At 42.0% G+C, this 19,154-nt stretch overlaps 1 protein-coding gene across 1 annotated transcript in view; it reads right to left on the bottom strand.

The window, feature by feature from the left end:
- HCN1 (hyperpolarization activated cyclic nucleotide gated potassium channel 1) overlaps positions 1-19,154 on the bottom strand; it is a 1,068,254-nt gene that overhangs the window by 463,423 nt on the left and 585,677 nt on the right. Inside the window, exon 3 of the mRNA XM_086960610.1 lies at positions 10,963-11,124. Coding sequence (XP_086816736.1) covers positions 10,963-11,124 — 162 coding nt within the window. The remainder of the gene's footprint in view (positions 1-10,962; positions 11,125-19,154) is intronic.

Below are 19,154 nucleotides of genomic sequence, written 5' to 3' on the forward strand. Positions count from 1 at the left end.
AGAGGGTACATTTGGTGTGTGAAGCTGGGCTAAATGAGAGGCAGTGAACGCAGCAGCATAAGACTTCGGGTGAAAAATCCATAGTAAAGAATACTCTACTAAAACTGAAAATATTAATTAAACAGGAAAAATAATGTAGACGAAATTAAAGCCAAACGTATATCACTCAATGTCATGCATAAGATGAACAAAGTCATCGCATTTACCAATTTTCTAAAGGTGCCTATCTTTTTCTGAGCGAGTGAGAGAGAGGACGAGACCATGGGGCTAGATGAAATTGCTTTCAGTCAACAATGTAGGAGGAGACGAACAGCCCGCCAGCACGAGAGAAGCTACCGCTTGCAATTTCTGATTGATGTTTTTATGACGAGAGGTGGCAACATGTGGCATTTTTATACGTGCCCGTATTTCTGATGAGAATTCGCAAATGCGTTTTTAGTTGACGGCAGGGCTGAAAGAAACTGGAGGGGGGAGGCGATTTCCCTAAACTATGAAAAACACGAAACAGCTGGGCTTCATCAGAAATGAAAACGCCGGTGGCATTTGTTAGAATAAATTGTGTGCGCTGACATTCAGAGAGAAATCTGAGAATTCACAAACTGCGAGGCCCCAAGAAACTGGATACACTGCAATGAATTCATGTGCCCCTACCGCAAATAGTACTGCTGGCTGATCACGGAGCCAGAAAGTCCCGAGGTAGACCCAGAAGACACTTTGGAATTCAACCCCTTATTTATCAACCAGGGAAATAAAAAAAAAGATTTATTTGTCTATAGTTGACTGCAAATATTGTGAACGGTTGGCACACATAAATTTAAAACTCTACTTGCAGTAACTTCAATGCAATAGAACGCAACACTCAATCACTTAGTCAGTTTTAGACTATTTACATTTTGTGACACACCTGCATCACATCTATGCCCAGACAGAGCAGTTTCACCTGACTTGTAACTATGGTCTTCGTGGAAGACATTTGCACCCAAGTTTCACAGTATAGATACAGAGGGGCATATTATGAACGATTCGCGTTGAACATCGCCAATCGTGCTTGGCGCGATTTTGAATATCGCCATATATTGCCGGTTCACATCGTCGTGTTAGCGGCGCATTTGCAATGATTTCCAAACAGGCGATGTGAAATCTGGCGATATACAGCGATTTTCATCAATATCACCTGAAAACCAGCTATATTACAACTGCGCTGATGGACATGTTGTTAATAGGGAGAGATGGATGTAATGTTAGAATCCACCTCCAATTATGCACATGGCTAAGTCGAAATATTTGTAGATGTTAGTTTTCCCCGATATCCGCGGTTAGCGCAGCTTTTTCCTTCCCTACGCGAGTACTGGCCCGGCTTGTAAATACCGTGAAGTGTGGTTAGCGAATATTTTCATGTTGTTCCCTGAAAGGTATGCCTACTTTGCATCTCATTAGCGATGCTAAGCGAGGCGATACCAAACCGCTGCTAACATGCCCTAATGCATGTTGGTGCCACCTTGTTAATAGGGCAATAAAATTATCGCCGTTTTAGCGGCAAAAAGTAAGTGCCGCTAAAGCAGCAATAATGCCCTTGTAAATATGCGTCAGGGTGCCCCCAAGAGTGGAGGGAGGTGACCTACTGCATCGAGACGATTAAATGTGGCTTCGGTGGTTGTTGTCCCATATGTTGGACAGGCAAGCGTGACATATTCATCCCATCCCCCCAATCCACCATTTCCTGCTCCATGTGGGACATGAATTATCTGCAAATGAAGGCACACTCTGCACCATCCCGCTGAATGCAGGGAGAGGCCGGGGAGGCATGGCCATAGGGAAAGCTGCAAAATCTGTTTCTAGTTTTTATATGTACGCAGGTGTACCTCTAAAACAAAACACCGACCTGCCTCGGGATAGCCTTGAGGCCCTGGAATAGCTCTCATAGATGATCCAGAGAACACAGCCTGCCTAGATCTCAATCAAGCCAAAGAACACCATTTCAAAACAAGCTGCACTGCATTTGGGAGCATGTGATTGAGGTCTCACCTCTTCTTGAACTAAAGAGCATACCACCAATTCTCATCTAATCACACAGGAAAGTATTCCTTTTATAAACATGAAGTAGAAATCAGCAGTGCAAAAAATAATCATACCAACTACTCTGATGTGGGCTAATATTGGTTTTCCAAATATAGGAAATAGCTTTTTTGCACCTAGAAGAAATGATGGTTCATCAGAAACGCCTTACTCAGGGACATCCTCATTTACAAAGTACCATTATGTTATTAAAGGAACTTTATATTGATGAAATTACATCAACTCACCAGATTCTTCATTCGAATGCCTGCGCTTGTCATGGTAAGATACCCCTAACACGTTAATGGCATTGTTGCATTATAATCCTTCTGAGGACTGACGGCGGTTTAGAACTGGGAGGAGGGAGGGCTCGAGATGTAGTCTTGAGTGACCTTAGTCTAGCAGAACTGGCTGATATTTGTGAGGTTCCCCTTCTTCCCTAGTCTTCAGGCTCTGGAGATTATGACCACCCAAATATGTTGGTCTTTGTCAGAAGAGCAAAAAAAAGTCCAGTGCCTTTTTGCCAGAGTGAGTATATTTTAAAGTAAAACAAAATCTTTGATCATCAGCTGAGAAAACGCTATAGATCCCAGCCTGGTTTACGACAACTTTACCAGAAAACCATTACACATGGGAAAGTTCTAGGGATCCTTGGGGACCATATTCATATTTCTTAACCAATTTCTGTACCATAAGAAAAACCCAGGCTTGAAAGCAAGAGCCCCCTTCTTGGGATCCAAGGGCAATAAAGATAAAGCGCTCAGCCCGGCGCTAAGTCCAAAGTTCCCTAGGGTAGAGCTGGGCACAGGCAGGCCACCTGGTAGTGACCCCGAGGAGACAGCAGCTGTTTCCCACTGTGGTTCCTCCTAATGCCTAGCAGTCATTTAGCTTCAAGCATGTAACCCATATCATGGGGTTAAAGCCCCAATATTTATACTGCCAATGATTTTGTTTTCCCCCTGGCACAGGACTTTATGCCTGGCCTAAACCAGTTCTGGGGGGGTATTAGCACAACTTTTTTTACAGTGCACAACATCTTCCTTTGCCAGTATAGGCTCTGGCCCCAGGCACACCACAGGGGGTGGAGCAGCATTGTGTAAGGCAGGCACAGTCCTATTCAGGTCCAGGTGCTACTTCTCCCAGTACTCCAAACGCAGATTGGCCTATTCAGCTTAGCGCTAACTCACCCAGCCCCTCTGGAGCCACTGCACCTTCCCAGCCCCTGTCACCCAGAGCCAGACATACAATACATAACAGGCAGATGCAAAGACACATAGCACACAGAATGCTCACTTCTAAAAGTGGCATTTCTAAAATAGGGATACTAAATCTTCAAACACCATTACGCTGCATTTATTACCACTATTCCAAACATACCAAACTTGATCATGCTACTTGTTGGACTTGGCCCTTTTTGGCAGGTTCACCCTAAACTTTTTGCCTGTCTCCTAGCCTTTTCCCTGTGTAGTGTTGGTGGTTTTAGGCCTCTAGGCACTTTAGCACTGCTGACCAGTGTAAAGTGTGTGCGTCCTGGGTTACATTTCATGTGAATGGCCTGCCCTCCCATAGGAAAGCATGGGATTCCCTGATGAATGTGGGCCAGTGGTTAATCCTGATTTGAGAGGCACAGCATGGTCAAATCTGGTATGTATGAAATGGTATTAATAAATGTTGCACAATGGTGTGTGCAGATTTATTGTGGGTATTTTATAAATGCCACTTTTAGAAGTTGGCATTTCTGTGTGCAATGTGTCTGCATGCCTGATGTGAATTGCATGTCTGGCTTGAGATTGACAGGAGTTGAGGGGTGTGGGTGGCTCCGGGTGGGGTGTTGGGGGGGGTTGGGATGAGTCAGCACTAAGCTGAATGGGACATCTACATTTTGAGTAGTGGGAGGGGAGGTTCCTGGTCCCTGAATAGGATTGTGCCTGCCCTAGAGAATGCTGGATCCTCCACCCTGTGGTGTGTCTGATGACGAGCCCCCACCTAACAATAGGAAAGAGGAGCCTGGTATACAGAGTGCTCCAGAACCAGTTGCATCTGGTTTCTCCAGCCCTGTGCTTTCAGACAAAGTAAAATGTCCTATAAATGAAGGGGCTATGACCCCATGAAAGTGGTTCCTGTGTTTGTGCTGTTCCTGACTTGTTGGGGGACTGCTGCTGGGCTCCATGAGGAACCGCCATGAGGTACTGCCTCCCTGCTGGAGGGCCCTGTGTGTTGGCCTGCCTGGGCCCAGCCTTTGCCTAAATTTGGGACTGGAGTGAGCCCTATATCTTTTTATTCCTGAGTACTCTTTACTTTTATCTAAAAGAGCACTGGTGGACTGCAGCGTGAAGCTGCAACGTGTGGGATTCCCCCACGCTGCCTTTTATTTTGCGGGAGCCCACCCCGCGTTTCGGCAGCCTTTGGTGCTCATTTTTCTACCAGCGGGTGCCCACCCCACGTTATGGCAGCCTTTGGAACTGCTTTCTACCAGCGGGTGCCCACCCCGCATTATGGGCACCTTTTGAATTTCTTCCTACATGCCGGTGCCAATGCTGCATCTCTGCAGTGGAGTTACCGCCGCAGCTCAGAAGTCGAAGAGAAGTTGCCGGGCCACTGCCAGGGCAACCCGAAAGCCAGGCAGCCTTGCTTGGTTGTGGGAGGGGCCGCAAGAAGACAAACCGGAAGTCCAGAGCCTCACAGGCTCGACACAGAGTTCCTGGGTGAAGTCCGGTGAACAGAGTCGTCGGCGGAGCCCCCATGTAAAGGGAGAGCCCTGCGTCCTACAGCATTCGGGTGATTGAGGCGTAGGGGCCTGAGGCACATTGTCAGAGCCTGCTCCCACCGCAGTTGAAGGGGACGCGCCGCCTAGCATCCACAGAGACCAGAGGAACAAGGCCAGAGTCCGGTGAGTGGGTTCCCCTTTCAAAGCACATTTTCAGTGCCCAAAACCTGCAGGAGTCACCCACAGAGTGCCCAGTGAGTGGGGCTCAGCTCCATGGCGGTTGGGGGGATTGTCAGGGCACATTGTCGGTGCCCGCCCGCCTGGGCAATTGCGTTGTTGATTCTTTCCAGCTACCCCGTCTGATAGCGGGCTGCTGCAACGTGTAGTGTTTTCAGCTCCTCACAGTTGTGCGGCTGTTGTGGGCAACTGCATCTTGGGGGTATTTGTGTTTTATTCCCCGCATTCCTGGAAGAGTCCCCGCAGGGGCCTCGGGTTGATTAGGCACGTGTAGTGCCAGTGCTGTTTTGTCCTCCCGAGCTCCCATACGAGAGCGCAGGTAGCTGCAACCTCGTGGGGGCCTTATCATTCAAAGAAGATGAGACAGGAGTGAGAGACACTCCTGCCCAGCCCCAGCGCTTTGCACACTTTTGCTTTTGCTGCTTTTGCAGACACCCCTGACCTTGCGGGACATAGGACATTTGAGTCCCTGAGAGAGGCCAGTTGGCCTTGGGCCCGTTCCAGTGTGTTTTGCCCCTGATTGGGGCACACAGTGTTTATGCTAATTATCACCCAAGTTGTTTATGCTTGCGAAGCCTATTGACTCATATGATTATTGCATAATGTGGTTGTGTGCTAAGTATGCCTAACCTAAGGTGGTTTATGCTCATAATGCAATACTGGATGAGCATGCAGAATTATCACTAGTCACTTTGCCACTCACTCCACAACTACACATTACTACCATTAACAAACGTATGACTGATCGCAGGTTTTGTTTAAATAAATATAGCTTGTGGTTTTTAAAAAAATAAGTATGTGTCTTTTTTTACTTTTTTATCTATTTGTAATGGTAATTCCAGATGACTGTTAGCTGTAATTTAATTCTATTTTTACTCAGTACATATATTGTACTTTTATGATGTATCTTTTTCATCGAATAAAGAATTACTGAACTGATCTGAAATACTGCTTGACAGTTATGCGTTGTCAGTAGTGCAAATATAGTCAACCTGAGTAAAAATGTATACAGAGCAGTTATAAAGTAGCCCCTGTTGGATACCTTGCCAATATTAGAACGTTACTAGGAAATAGAGACATTGCCTACTCTGACCCCCTTCTTAGAAACCCCTTTAATTAACATTCTATAGCCATTCAATCCACAGCCTACCTGTAGGGACCTAGTCAAAATCTGAAGTTTAACCCGAAAGTAACCATAATCAATCAACTATTTCCAATGACTCATGTCAAAAACTGCACTCCATGCTTATCCTCTTTCACAGCAAAGCAACCTCTAAATATTTGATTTGCTCTATTCTATCAGTCATCCCTTCTTCCTCTTGGCATTCTCTGATCTGCATGAGACGTTGCACTAACCTCTTCACAACAAGCACGAGGGGCCTCTTGCTTAAATGAAAATTCCAACAGACAAAATAGATGTTGACCTTCAACTTTTACTATGTTTCCTATGATGATGGCACAATAACCGATGCAATTCAATTACTATTTGACCCTCTGCATTCTCATGATGCATTTGAAACATTTGCCCCAAGACAAAATTAAAAGGAAAATCACTCAAAACTCAACTCATTTCATCAAGTGGAGGATGAGTCCCATTTAGAATGATCTTAGGACTTGTAAAAATGGGATGGCGTACATTGGAATCCCTCCACGATAATTAGACCTCAGTTCACCTTAAACCAACACTACTTTAACTCTAAAAACTCAATAAAGCCTGTCAACCTTGCATCCTAATTGTCTTCTATAATTTCTGGCATCAAGAATACTCTCAGTACCTCCCTCAGAATCCTTCATCTGGTTTTCTACTCACATCCTCTCACTCTCTCCCTCAACACTCTCCTCTTTTTCCTCCTTCGCACACCTGCTCAATTGAAATCATTTCATACTCCAATGCACTGAACCTAGGGCATCCGCTTTAATTCTGCCCTTAAGTTTCTAAGTTTGATGCACCTTCTTTCACTCTTTATTTGCCCTCTTTCCTGTGGTATGTGCCTCTAGTGCATTAAGTCTTTTATGAGATTCCACTACTTAACAAAACAATTTCTGAGCGCTTCTCTTCTTCCAAGAATTGTCCTCTGTTTAACTCCCTTTTTTTCTCTTTAATGTTCTTGAATACCTGTTGTCCAACCAGTCCACACTATACGTGCACCCATTATTGCATTAAACTCATTGCAGTATTGATTCAACCATCTTCACCAAAGTGAGCAGAATTGTAATTAATTCATTCACCTGTCCACCATAATAACCTTACTCTAGCTTCTCCCCTCAGAAGTATTTCATATAGTCAGCTGCCCACACTGCTAGCTACTCCACTGTCACATTCTTAGGCACCACTTGAAATAAAAAACTGATCATTCTCCGTCACTCTTTCTCTTTGTTTTCCTTTTTCATCACTTGGGGCTCCATGCTTGGACTTCCAATTGGGAATCCTCATTTTCCTCTCTATACCAACTTACTTGATTACATTAATTCTTCATAAGTTATACCCCCATCTTGTCAGGTCCCTAATCAGCACCTATGTTATCAAGCAAGAATACAGCATCATCTTATCGATTATACTCTCCTTGTATTCCCTTCTCTTTTTTAACAAAATTACCTAGTCCTCAGCCAACACACTTTTAATCACTCCTAACATATATATACTCTTGCCTATTTTTGCAGTGCTTTGATTGTCATCAGTCAAACAAAGAGCACTCTTCAAACTCCTAATTCTTATTTGTAAAGAATATGACAATAGAAGACTTAATACAGTCTCTTCTAGACCCTTTTTTTGCTTCCTATCAGCATACGCAGCATTCTATGCAACCTCATCAACCGTTCTTTCTGCAAACCACCCTGCCCATGTCCCTGCCCCTTCATTCCTAGGGATCTTTGGGATGAATTATCTTACTTAAATCCACACTCAGTCTACCTCTTTCTATTTCTGGGGTCTCCTTAGGGATGAAATATCACAGGCCTTAGTATTGCACCTCACAAATCTGTAAATTATTTTGCATATCAACAATATGTATTATCGAATAAAATTCTATGTATCTTTCCACACCAATAATCATCAGCACCAGTGTATTGTGTGAGACAAATTGTCTACAATTAAATAGAATTCACTGTACCATTACAGTTCAATCATCCCCAGAACCCATTGTGTGTATGTTCTTACGTAAGGGCATGATACTGAGTATCATATTTCTGCTCACTGTCCTGAATTTCTAAAATGTAGTGAACAAAGAATTATGCTCGGTATGGTGGCTTGGTGGACTAATGTATCCACTGTAGGGGCCTGTGTTTGATGTCCTAGTCACAGATTCAAATCCAAGAGGGTCCACTTAGCCTTTCATCCTACTAAGTTTGATAAAAATGAGTACCATTGAGCTGGGTAACAATAAACATCTTCTATTCAGCGTCTTTGGTGATATGTACACTTTACAAATACACATGTTATGTTAAATAAAAATACATAATTATTGTTCATGAGGGGTAATAAAAAAAATAAATTAATAATATTGGTCTCATTCTTTTATATGGTTGCTGACAATCAGTACCTTGTAATATTGTTTTAATGTACGGAATGGGGACATTATGCCCTACATTATGATACAGTAAAAATATAATGCATTAAACTAATAATGGTAACATATGTAGATTAGAGATTTTTACACTTTACACCTGATGCAATCCGTTAACATGTATCACTTGTAATCCGTATAATTATTCCTATATTCTAAAATGATTCACTTTTAATTACTTACCCACACACTTTGGTGAATCCAGAGATAGAGTTGCTACTATTACTGCTATGCAAATGACAATAAAGAATTATAATCATTAACTAAAAGAGTACATCACTTTTTATAAAGTGGTCAATTTGATGAGTTCATTGTCAAGACATTTATCGTAGCATACGCATACCCTTTCCAAATCCAAAAGATTCATTTTTTCATCTGTCAAAACAGCCTTTTGATCCCACTAAATGTTAAGTAGCTTATTTTTATAATATTAAAAATATCATCGAAAAATACCAGTTTGTCTCCCATTATGAAGCTTATCACTTTCATCACAAAGTTTCAAAGTTCTGAAAAGAAGAGGTTCAAGAATTTTCAATACTATATAGTTATAAGTCCCAATACTCTTGCTACACTTTCAACAAATGTCTGATTTAAGGAATTGTACTCCTGTCCAATACAACCTATAAGAATGATTCTTCTGGGTTATTCTCACGAATATGTCCACCTGTAACTTTCATATTGCAGTTAATATCCCCTACATTTCCTTCTCCAAAATCTAATGAGTCCAAATCATTAGCCCAGAATCTTTGAAACTTCAAAAATACATCCAATGCAGTCGATCCTATATAGTTAAATATAAACGAATCCAAACAGCTTTGCATCATCCTTAACCCCTTCCATGCTGATGACGAACCCCAGCCGTCATGCACTACGGTGCTCGTGTGCTGATGACGGCTGGGGTTCGTCATGGCCCGCCCTTGTTTGTTTGTTTACCGCACGGGGGCGGAAACGGGCCAGCAGTGAAGGGGTTAAATATTCCACATTAGTTTAAAGTAATTTTGTTGTGTCAACAGTCTACCCACACAATGACAGTAAACTCATCACTGAGCACTCAGGGAGGGTGTAATTTGAACTTCATGATTACATCACCTATCCTAGACATCCCTTTGTCAATTCAAACTAAGAAGAACTTCTTAAATAGTGTTTTCAATTCTAGGTTATTCAACATGAGTGAATATTTGTTTTCTCTTATTAAGTCTCTTCTATGTAGATTTAAACTCTAAAACCTCTTTCTAGTTGATATCGAGTTTGGGATTGCCACTTAAGGTAATTTACTGAACAAAAATGATCCCTTCTTTACTGGAGTCTGTAGATGTGAAATTGATATCTGCTCTTTCTTCCCAGCTCACAACAGATTGAAACATGTTGTTACAGCTATGTTATTTTAGGGAGACGTATCATCTTTATAATGTTCATGTCACTAGCGATTTTCTTTATGTCTCTCTTTATTGAAGTTAATGTTGTAATACTTTATTCAATATATTCATATCATAAAAGTACAAAGGTTACAAAACTAAACATAAAACCTATGTATACAAAGTATTACATCCATTTTATCTTAAAAGGGGTTAAAATCCATATACATAAAACCAGTCTCTCTTTATTGTTATTCCAAGAAAAGTTATACTCTGTTTTCCTGTCCCATAATTACCAATTTTGTTTTGTCCCATCTCTAGCTAATTTATGAAACTGAAATTACTGAAATCTTACTTTAATATAATATGTATCCTTATATGTTGCTAAACTTGTGAACCACCTCTAAAATCTCTGGCACTGAACTGTCTGGGTGGGATAGAGGCATATCACCTGCATACATAAATATGTTAATATGCTTTTAAAAATACGTAGCTCCTTGATAATCTTCACAATCTCAAATTTATCACCACAGGCTCTATTTCATTGTTGAACCCTCACGGGTACAATGAGCAGCCACCCCTAGTGTTTTTTTTGTACTTCCATATACTGCGCAACTACACCTGTGTTCCTTAACTCAAACATAAAAACATGCATACTTCCAGTTTATGTCAGCAACATCCTTTTCAGTATTACTAGAAATTGAAAGAGATTGGGCATCCTCTTTCTAATTCTTTCTGAAAGGAGTAGGAAGCATATGATGGTATCATAGCCACACTTCTTCTAGGTAATTCTACTTTTGCCGACTACTTTCCTTATAATTGTTTACAGAACGTATTTCACTGCCCGTTCAACACATACATTATTACAGATGTAAACAGAATGAGAGACAGACAGAGAAACAAGCTTTAAATTAGCAATCCAACACTTATGTAAATGTTGACTATTAATGTACCTCTTTCCACACAGTCAGTTAAGTTCCTTTAACACATCAATACAATGTAAACATAATCTTTGAAAACACAATGAAAAATGAACAATACTTACAACCATACCATTTAGGGACACCCAGCAATCTGGTGGGAAGTCTTGAAGCAATGGTACTAGAAATTGAAGACAGCCATCCCAATGGCAAAGCAGAAGCATCATTCCAATCAGATTAAAAATTCTCACCACTGCGCTGGCTAGGTCGTACGTCATGTGGAAAATCTAGGAAAAAAATAATAGATTTGAAATATTAAATTACATTTCCAGACATGTGTCTTTTAAGTCATAGTTTTGCTGACTTAGAAGCAAAGCATTTCAAACACCACATCAGGTACAATAACGCACAGGTTAGGACTGGGAGCTAAACTCCATATTGCTCAAATTTCAGCCATTTTCTTTTTTTTGCATTTTCCTCTTCAATACAGTAGGCTTTCTCCTCCCACATTTTTATTTTTACATAGCCAAATGATTATTTTTGAAGCACAACTGACCAAATATATGTACTTATAATGTCATTTTGCAGCCAGGCTGAAGAGTAACTCATAACATATTTCAATATTGCTATGTCTGGCAGAGCAACAGAAATGTTTTTCTCTGCAGCCGCAATCATATATGAGCCTAAAGACAATGAATTGTTTCCATCTTGACCATTTTCAGCATGGTCAGCATCCCACTGTCCAGCAGTCTCCTAGACATTATCCCTGTCTCTTTTCATGGACTTCATTTAGGGGTTAATAGGGGTTGCAGCTGCGACCCATGGTTTGACCACTAAAACCACTGGCACTGCCATTGCGACACCAGGCCTCAGAGGTGGCAAACTCAGTGCCAGAAACACTGGGCCAGCTCACTCTGTGGACGGTGGTTGGGGCTCCAATTCCCTTTTTTTCAGTCACTTTTCTTTACTATTCTAATAATAATTAATATTCTATTATTCACTGTTAGTGTAATAAAAATATACTAGAGATAGCTGGAATTTGACCCTATCTAACAACTGAGGTAAGAAAAAAATTATTTTAGATGTATGTTGTATGCGTATGCGTACTAGTGGGTGAGAGTGTGCTTATTTAAGAGAGAATGTGTGTAAGAGTGAATGTGTGTCAATGTACAAGCGTGTGAGTGAGAGTGTGAGTGAGAGTGTGAGTGAGAGTGTAAGGTCAAATGGTGTGTGTTGGAGTTGGCCCTCTCTTCATGATTTTTTGCCTTTTCCTCCCCACATTTACTGAAGTTGATTTTGTTGGCCTTAGACTCTCTGGACTTTACCACTGCTAACCAGTGCTAAAGTGATTGTGCTCACTCACCTAAAACATGGCTACAGCGGTTTCTAACCATCTGGCACACTTAACAGATATATAGGGCCCATACATTAAATGCTACCAGTGGGGCTGCAGAACGTATTGTGCCACCCACTTAAGTAGCACTGTAAAACATGTCTCAGAACTGCCCCTGAAGCCAGAATGCAGTTTTAAACTGCCATGTTGACTTGGCATTTAAACCCCCATGCCAACTCCTCTTTCATTACACATAAGTCACCCTTGTGGTCGGCCTTAGGTAGCCCATAGGGGAGGGTGCTGTCTAAAAAAGGGTTGGACATGTTCAATTAAGTTTTACATATCCTAGAAGGGGAAAACTCCCAAATTTGTTTTTCACCACTAAGAGGCCTACCCCTCGCGTAGAATAACATTGGAGATTACTTATTACATTTAATAATCTGTAATTTCTAATTGGGAGCTTGAAGGTATGCCATGTTTGGTGTCCTTGGACATGTGGTGAAAAGCCCTCTTTAATGGTAAAGCTGTTTTTTCAAAACAATTTTAACCCCTTTAGTGCTATTATTAGTATTCTCCTTTAATTTCCATTGAAATCAATGGAAAGTCCATGACGAGTTACCCTTGTCATTAGCATCCAAGAGGTTAAGAATGCATTTTTGGAAAGTTAGCATTTTCCTGCCCTTAGTCCTTTTGTGCCTGCAGCCTGGCCTGGGCCACAGGACTGTGTGTAACTGACAGACTTTGTGAATTCCTCCCATACAGTGACCCAATGGAAGGATTTGGTGTGCCTCAATGAGCCATCTGGTGGCACCATGTGTGGGGTGTTGGAGGTGAGCACAGCCCCATTTGCAACTGAATACTAAACTGGAGAGGGTAGTGATGGTTTATTGACCATACCTTTGGCACGTGCTAATATCTTTGTAAAGAGAATCTCAATAAATATTTTTTGTGTGCTGCTATATGGTACTAATGAATCACACTACCCTACATGCACATTACACATTGGTTAAACACCACTGTGCTTCTATGAGAAATTGATGTACAAAAGCACTCAATCAACTATCAACATATGGTGTTTCCACCCTACATATTGTTGCATAGCGATCATAATCAAAAGTCAGGAGTCAAATGTTTTCAATGCAGCTTGTATTGAATCCAGAAAACAGTCAACACGTGTTTCATCACACAGGTGACTTCTGCAAGGCTGCAATCACATATGCACAAAGAATATGAGTCAACGGGTAACACATTTTGTGGATTTACATAGCTTTTATGAAGCTATTAAGCTTATACTTGCAACTGAATAGCCTGTGCTCTGCCTTCACACAAAGGGCCTAATGACTCCAAAATATTACTGTATCCAGCTTGGATCCCAGGTAGTGGAGCCAGGAAATTCTATACACTTCAAAAAACCTTTCCAGAAGCTTCTCCCACCTTCCAGAAAAATGGCACCAGGGTATACAAATAGGACTTTAAGGCCCACTGTTTAGTTCACGGCTTGACCCATGTCAGGACTCTCAGTGGACTGCCTGCTGCTGTGACCTGTTGTGCACTCTGCCAGGCTGCTGCTGTACCAAGAAGGACTGCTTTGCTGCATGGAGTCTGCTTTGAACCCTTCAGCGGTGACTCGAAGAGCTGGTTTGGTGGCCTCCTGTTCAGAGCCACAGGGACTTATAAGGCTTCCATCATCTTTAACCCATACCTGGACCCAGCCTGTGTGAGTCCTAAACCCCAAGAGGAACCTTGATTGTGGTTCTAAAGGTGCTCAGATGGCCAAAAACCAAAACTGAGGACTTAGAAAAAACTTGAACAAAAATCTGCTCTAAGAACCAGAAGGAGACAGAGACCAACCTGTTCGCCTATCCACACAAAGTACATCACCAGTCAGATTTACTTTGCAACTTCTCCCACTACGTTCTTCTCTGCCGCAGTAAATTCTTTTCAGTGGTCCTTCACCAAAGACGTATCAGATCAAGCCCTCTGCTTCGTCCTGCTAAAGTTTTTCGAATTCCATTTTGGCGACTAAGTGCGAAAGTAGACATCTTCACCGCAGCTTCAACCCAAGGCCATCTCATGACAACGCTCCCTGCTCGGGCACCTCCTACAGCCTTGCCTCTCTGAATTTTACCTTCTCAGAACTTGATCTTCAATAATTTTTTTAAGTCCGAAGGTGAGCGCTCACCAGGCCCAATCCACTTCCTGCACTTGAACTGCACTCTAATGATTCAACCTTAACTTTCGACTTTGTCCCGGTCTCGCACGACTAGATGTCCGCAGTTGGTGCGTTGATCTTTTAGGTGCTAGTTCTCACTATAATGTTTCATAATATTGGTTCTTTGATTGAATTTTTGTTGTTTTGGTATAGTACTCTATTAAAATGTGCTTTATTTTTCTTGTTTTGCGTTTTTTCACTTTATTACTGTTAGTGTGCTGTATAAACGCTTTACACATTGCCTCTAAGATGAGTGTGATTTCTTTTTGTGATAAGCTACCCAGGGGTAAGCACACCTGAATTTAACTTTTTGTGATTCATCCTGCAATAGATTATAGCTGTTGCTTGACCAGGGTTCACACCGAGTCAACCAACAACCTAATATCTAACATTGTATGATGTCACTTCTGCTAACCCTGTCATCTTGGTGGAATGATGTCTATGTGTCTTTTATGACCTGTGCAACCCTGCATTCCTTCATAGTAAAAGTGGGTGTGGATGCTCATGTGTTAAATATGGGCTTAGAGCCACACACAATTGTTTACTAGCTCCCTTTTTAAGAATCTTCAATCTTCAGACTGGCTTAGAACAGAGAAGTGGATGCCGTTTTATTGCTGCTGGGGTCAATGCAGGTAACAGCGGTGGGGCGGCAAGGGGGGGATTTCGAGGGACGATGCAGAGGGAAATTTAAATAAATAAATAATTTTCTCAGCGTCATTACCTTCATGTATTTATTAAGGGATTTCAAGAGATGATGCAGAGGGAAAAACTAAATAATTAATTTCCCCTCGGCATCATCCCTTGAAACCCCCTCACGTGGCCCCACCACCCTACAGCTGTTACCTGACTGACCGTGGCTGCTTTTCTGTCTACAGAAGTTGGTGCTTGCTATGGGAACACAGCAAGCATATCCCCTTGCCTTAAATATCTATGTCAAAAACCTGTTTCAGAAATGGTAAAGTCCGTTTTCTGAATACTTCATGAATATTTGAATCTACCAGTGCTGAGAGCACTAAGGCTTGCCCAAAGGTTTGTGTTTTAAGGAGCTGTGTTGTTCAGTAGCAAAAGTGTTGGGCTAAGATAAAAGTGCTGATTGTATGGCACTTGCATGGTTGTAGAGTGTGACCAACCATTTTACCAAGAAGGCTATGGGGCATATTATCAAGCCCCTTATCATTGCGTCATCGGCACTTTTCTGCTGATAACGCAGAGATATTTGCATTGCCCTATTATCATGACAGTGTTAAGTCAATTAACGTGGCTTAAAGCCATGTTAATTGACTTAACACTGCCTTGGTAATAGGGCCCCTTTCACGATAAACTCATCGTGAAAGTGGCCGTGCAGTGGGTGTTGCGGTGGGCGTTCCACCGCAACACCCATTCACTTCGACGCTGCCACCTATTATCAAGAGAGGCGATAATAGGTGGCAGTGCCGAATTTAAGAACAGGAAAGACCTGTTCTTAAGGTGGTGTAACGAGGAGAAATGCTTTATTTCTCCTCGTTTTTTTTTTCCATGTGTTGTGCAGCACACGTGGATAAAGCAAAATGCCAAGGTTTTATATATGTACAGGAAGGTGTCCCTTTCTGTACATAGACAAACCTCTTTTTCAAAATGCCCAATTTATAACTTACATGTGTGCTGCATTGAGCAGCACACATGTAAGTTACTAAATTGCATTTAAGCTTTGTTTATGTGCAGGAAGGAACACCTTCCTATACATAAACAAACCTTCCCTGCCTGCGCTGGCGTTAAGTTGTAAAACTCATCGCCATTGCAGGGGGAAACGCTAGGCTACACCATATCCTTGGTAATATGGTGCAGCCTAGCGTTTCCGAAGTGGTGAAGAGAGGCGTTAAGCCAAGGCGGCTAACACCTCTCTTCGCCACTTTTTTGGTAATATGCCCCTAAGTTCTATAGAACACATGCTGAAGCACTTGAGTACTGTTAAAAGCTTAGAAATTATTTGTTGAAAGCACCTGAGAAGAGAAGCAATGTGCGTCAACTTAAGGCAACTCACAACATCCTGCCCCTTCTGGCACTGGGTATAGGTCCCTTTGAGTGGGTGTGTCTCCTTCAATTCCTTCTCTAAGTTTTCAACTTCAAAATCATCAATAGCTTTTGAACTTGTGATTCTGCATTTGTTGGTTACACATAACATTGAAAACAATTTCTTAATAGTTTGCCCTCTAACAAAGGTTATACTAATAAACCTGTTTAGCTCTGTGGATTGGCCTGTGAATTATTGGCCAACAAGCTACTTTCTCACACTACTATGCCATTGCTAAATAATCTGTGCAAAAGCTTTAGTTTTCCTGAAATGAGATCCAGGCACTACAGTCACATACTCATGTTTGACCAATGAAAACGAATATAAAGTCATCTCAGCATGTTGCTTCCTTTCTCAAGCTCATCAGGAACTCAAATGCCTAGAGCATTCACAATTTAGGGTTTTGATTCATATTTGTTCTCCTCAAGTGCATCAGGCAGTCCATTACATTCCATGCAGTTTTTAGCATTACACCCAGCAGAGCAGCCTCTCTCATAGCAGTCACTCCAGACGATCAACGTTATTTCTTTCTTTCTGCACAGCAGTGGTCTTAACTAGAAAAGCTTCCACTTATAGGGGGGAATACTTCCAACACCACTTTCACAATGAGCTGGTCTCTTCCCTCAAGGCAGTTGCGGCTCCTCCAGTAGGGTCAAGCCAACATGCTTTCAAACCCTTCTGAAAGGAGAGGGTAGGCTGTTTTCTATTATCCATGGTGAGAGAGCTCTAGGGCCTGTGATGAAGAAAGAGAAAGATTGATACAAATGTGTGCTTTTTCAAGTTTGAGAGTTTTCAAGATCATTTTGATCCTTATACAATGGGACCTGCACATGAGTTTGTTGTAAATATATCTTGATTTCTTAAAGTAAAGAGATTTAAATATGATACAATCTACCTTACATGAAAACCAAGCAGAGGCAAAGAAGATCCTTCAGAAAAAGACTAGTGTAGAGTGCTTCTTTGGTCAAGACACACATCTGCACGGTGGACAGACATAAATAGCATGACAGTGGTTTAGTGGACGCCAGTGGTCGACTAAAATAGTATTATCCCTTTAATGTGCAATAAATGAAGAGAATATATCATTCTATCGTGCTTGGGACTCAGGGGTTTGGTATACCACATGAGGAACAATTGGTAAGAAGCACATTTGTAGATTTTGGCAATATGAGGATACAAGCATTGCTGAGAATCATTTAAGAAAAGACTACACTATTTACAGTGGTTATGATTTTAGAAAACATCCAAAGCCGCTTAATGGAGTCAAGCTATACCTGAATCAGAGAATTATGTGATAGACAATGCAAGAGGTGAAATAGTGCCTATAAAATGTTAAGTATTTTAGAAAAGCCATCCAACATTGCAAGGCATTCAGTAATGTGTTGAAATCCATAATAGAGTGACACTCAAAGATCATCAAGTATGGTTCAGTGCCATCAACACTGTCAAGAAGGTACAAAAGTGCCCCAGTGTTTCCAAAAATATAAGAAGTGCAAGAAAAAATGCAATACCATGCAGCACCTCACGAAAACAGGATGACTCGGGGGCCTGTGAGTCTCTAAGTTTACAGATTGTGATTTGGTGCTTAAATGAGAAACAAATCATTTGAGAACCTTCCCAACACAAACTCCCTTAATCGAAACGATAGCAGGACATTTTGGTCCACCCCAGCAAAGAACAGCAGACCACTAAGTGGTCAAAAAGGACCACTGGATAGGCTTAGCATTCTTCTGACATATGAAGTGCATCAAGTCTGACTAGTATGGGTTGACTTTCGACTGGTAAGATGCATTTGTGTAATTTTTCACATTAATGATATTTGTGTATTTCGGTACCACTGGGCAGTTTGTTAGAGGCATGGCTACATAAATAAAAAAAAAAATGAAAATGTATGTTAATAAGGCATCTAGTGGCACATTCATACAGAAAACCTTATTTTGAAAATATATTGATATTGTGTGTGTCTACGTTAAAAATACTTCAAGAACTATAGACTCAAATCAGCCTTTGATTCCATTAAGTGCACCAAACTATGGGCCGCCTGGAGGGATCTTGGGCTGCCCAGTGGCCTGTTACAACTTATAGTTCGACTGTGTTGGACTTGGCCCATTTTCCTGAAATTTTTCGCTTTTCACCCCCCTGTTTTAGGACGTCTCACCCATGGTGAAGAAATGTGTAGGCCATGTGTGGAGTGAGATGTCAAGTGTAATGTAAGGCAATGGTGTGTGCACTTATTAACCCCCATAGTAGAAATGTACCCTGGCAACATGCCACATTTAAAATGGATTCCATGGCTGTGTCTTGTGCCACCTGACTGCAGTGGGTTAGGGGTCTAGTTGTTTGGTACCCAGCCATCCCAGCATTTGGAGGGAAAGCCTGGCACCCAGGGTGCTCTACTCCTCCCCCTGAGCCAGTTTGAACCCGTTCCCCAGACGATTCTAGAAGCTTCTGGCACTGACTGGTAGGTGGGGTGAGGGGCATATAAATAAGGGGGCTGTGCCACCATGTGCTCAGACAGAGCCTGGACACGAACGTGAGGGGACCTGCTGCCAGGGTGTACCACCACTTGGGCCTGGGTGCTGAACCCTGCACCCAACTAAAACCCCTCTGCTCTCCACAGGGCTAGTGGAAGCCCCACTGCAGGAGTACAGGCTGCGGTATAGGAGGTGTGCCACGCTACAGTGGAGGATGGTTAAGGCCTACCGCCCTGTCTTGGCGAGTT

This window comes from Lissotriton vulgaris, chromosome 3_1 (assembly GCF_964263255.1).
Source record: "Lissotriton vulgaris chromosome 3_1, aLisVul1.2, whole genome shotgun sequence".
Classification (NCBI taxonomy): Eukaryota; Metazoa; Chordata; class Amphibia; order Caudata; family Salamandridae; genus Lissotriton; species Lissotriton vulgaris.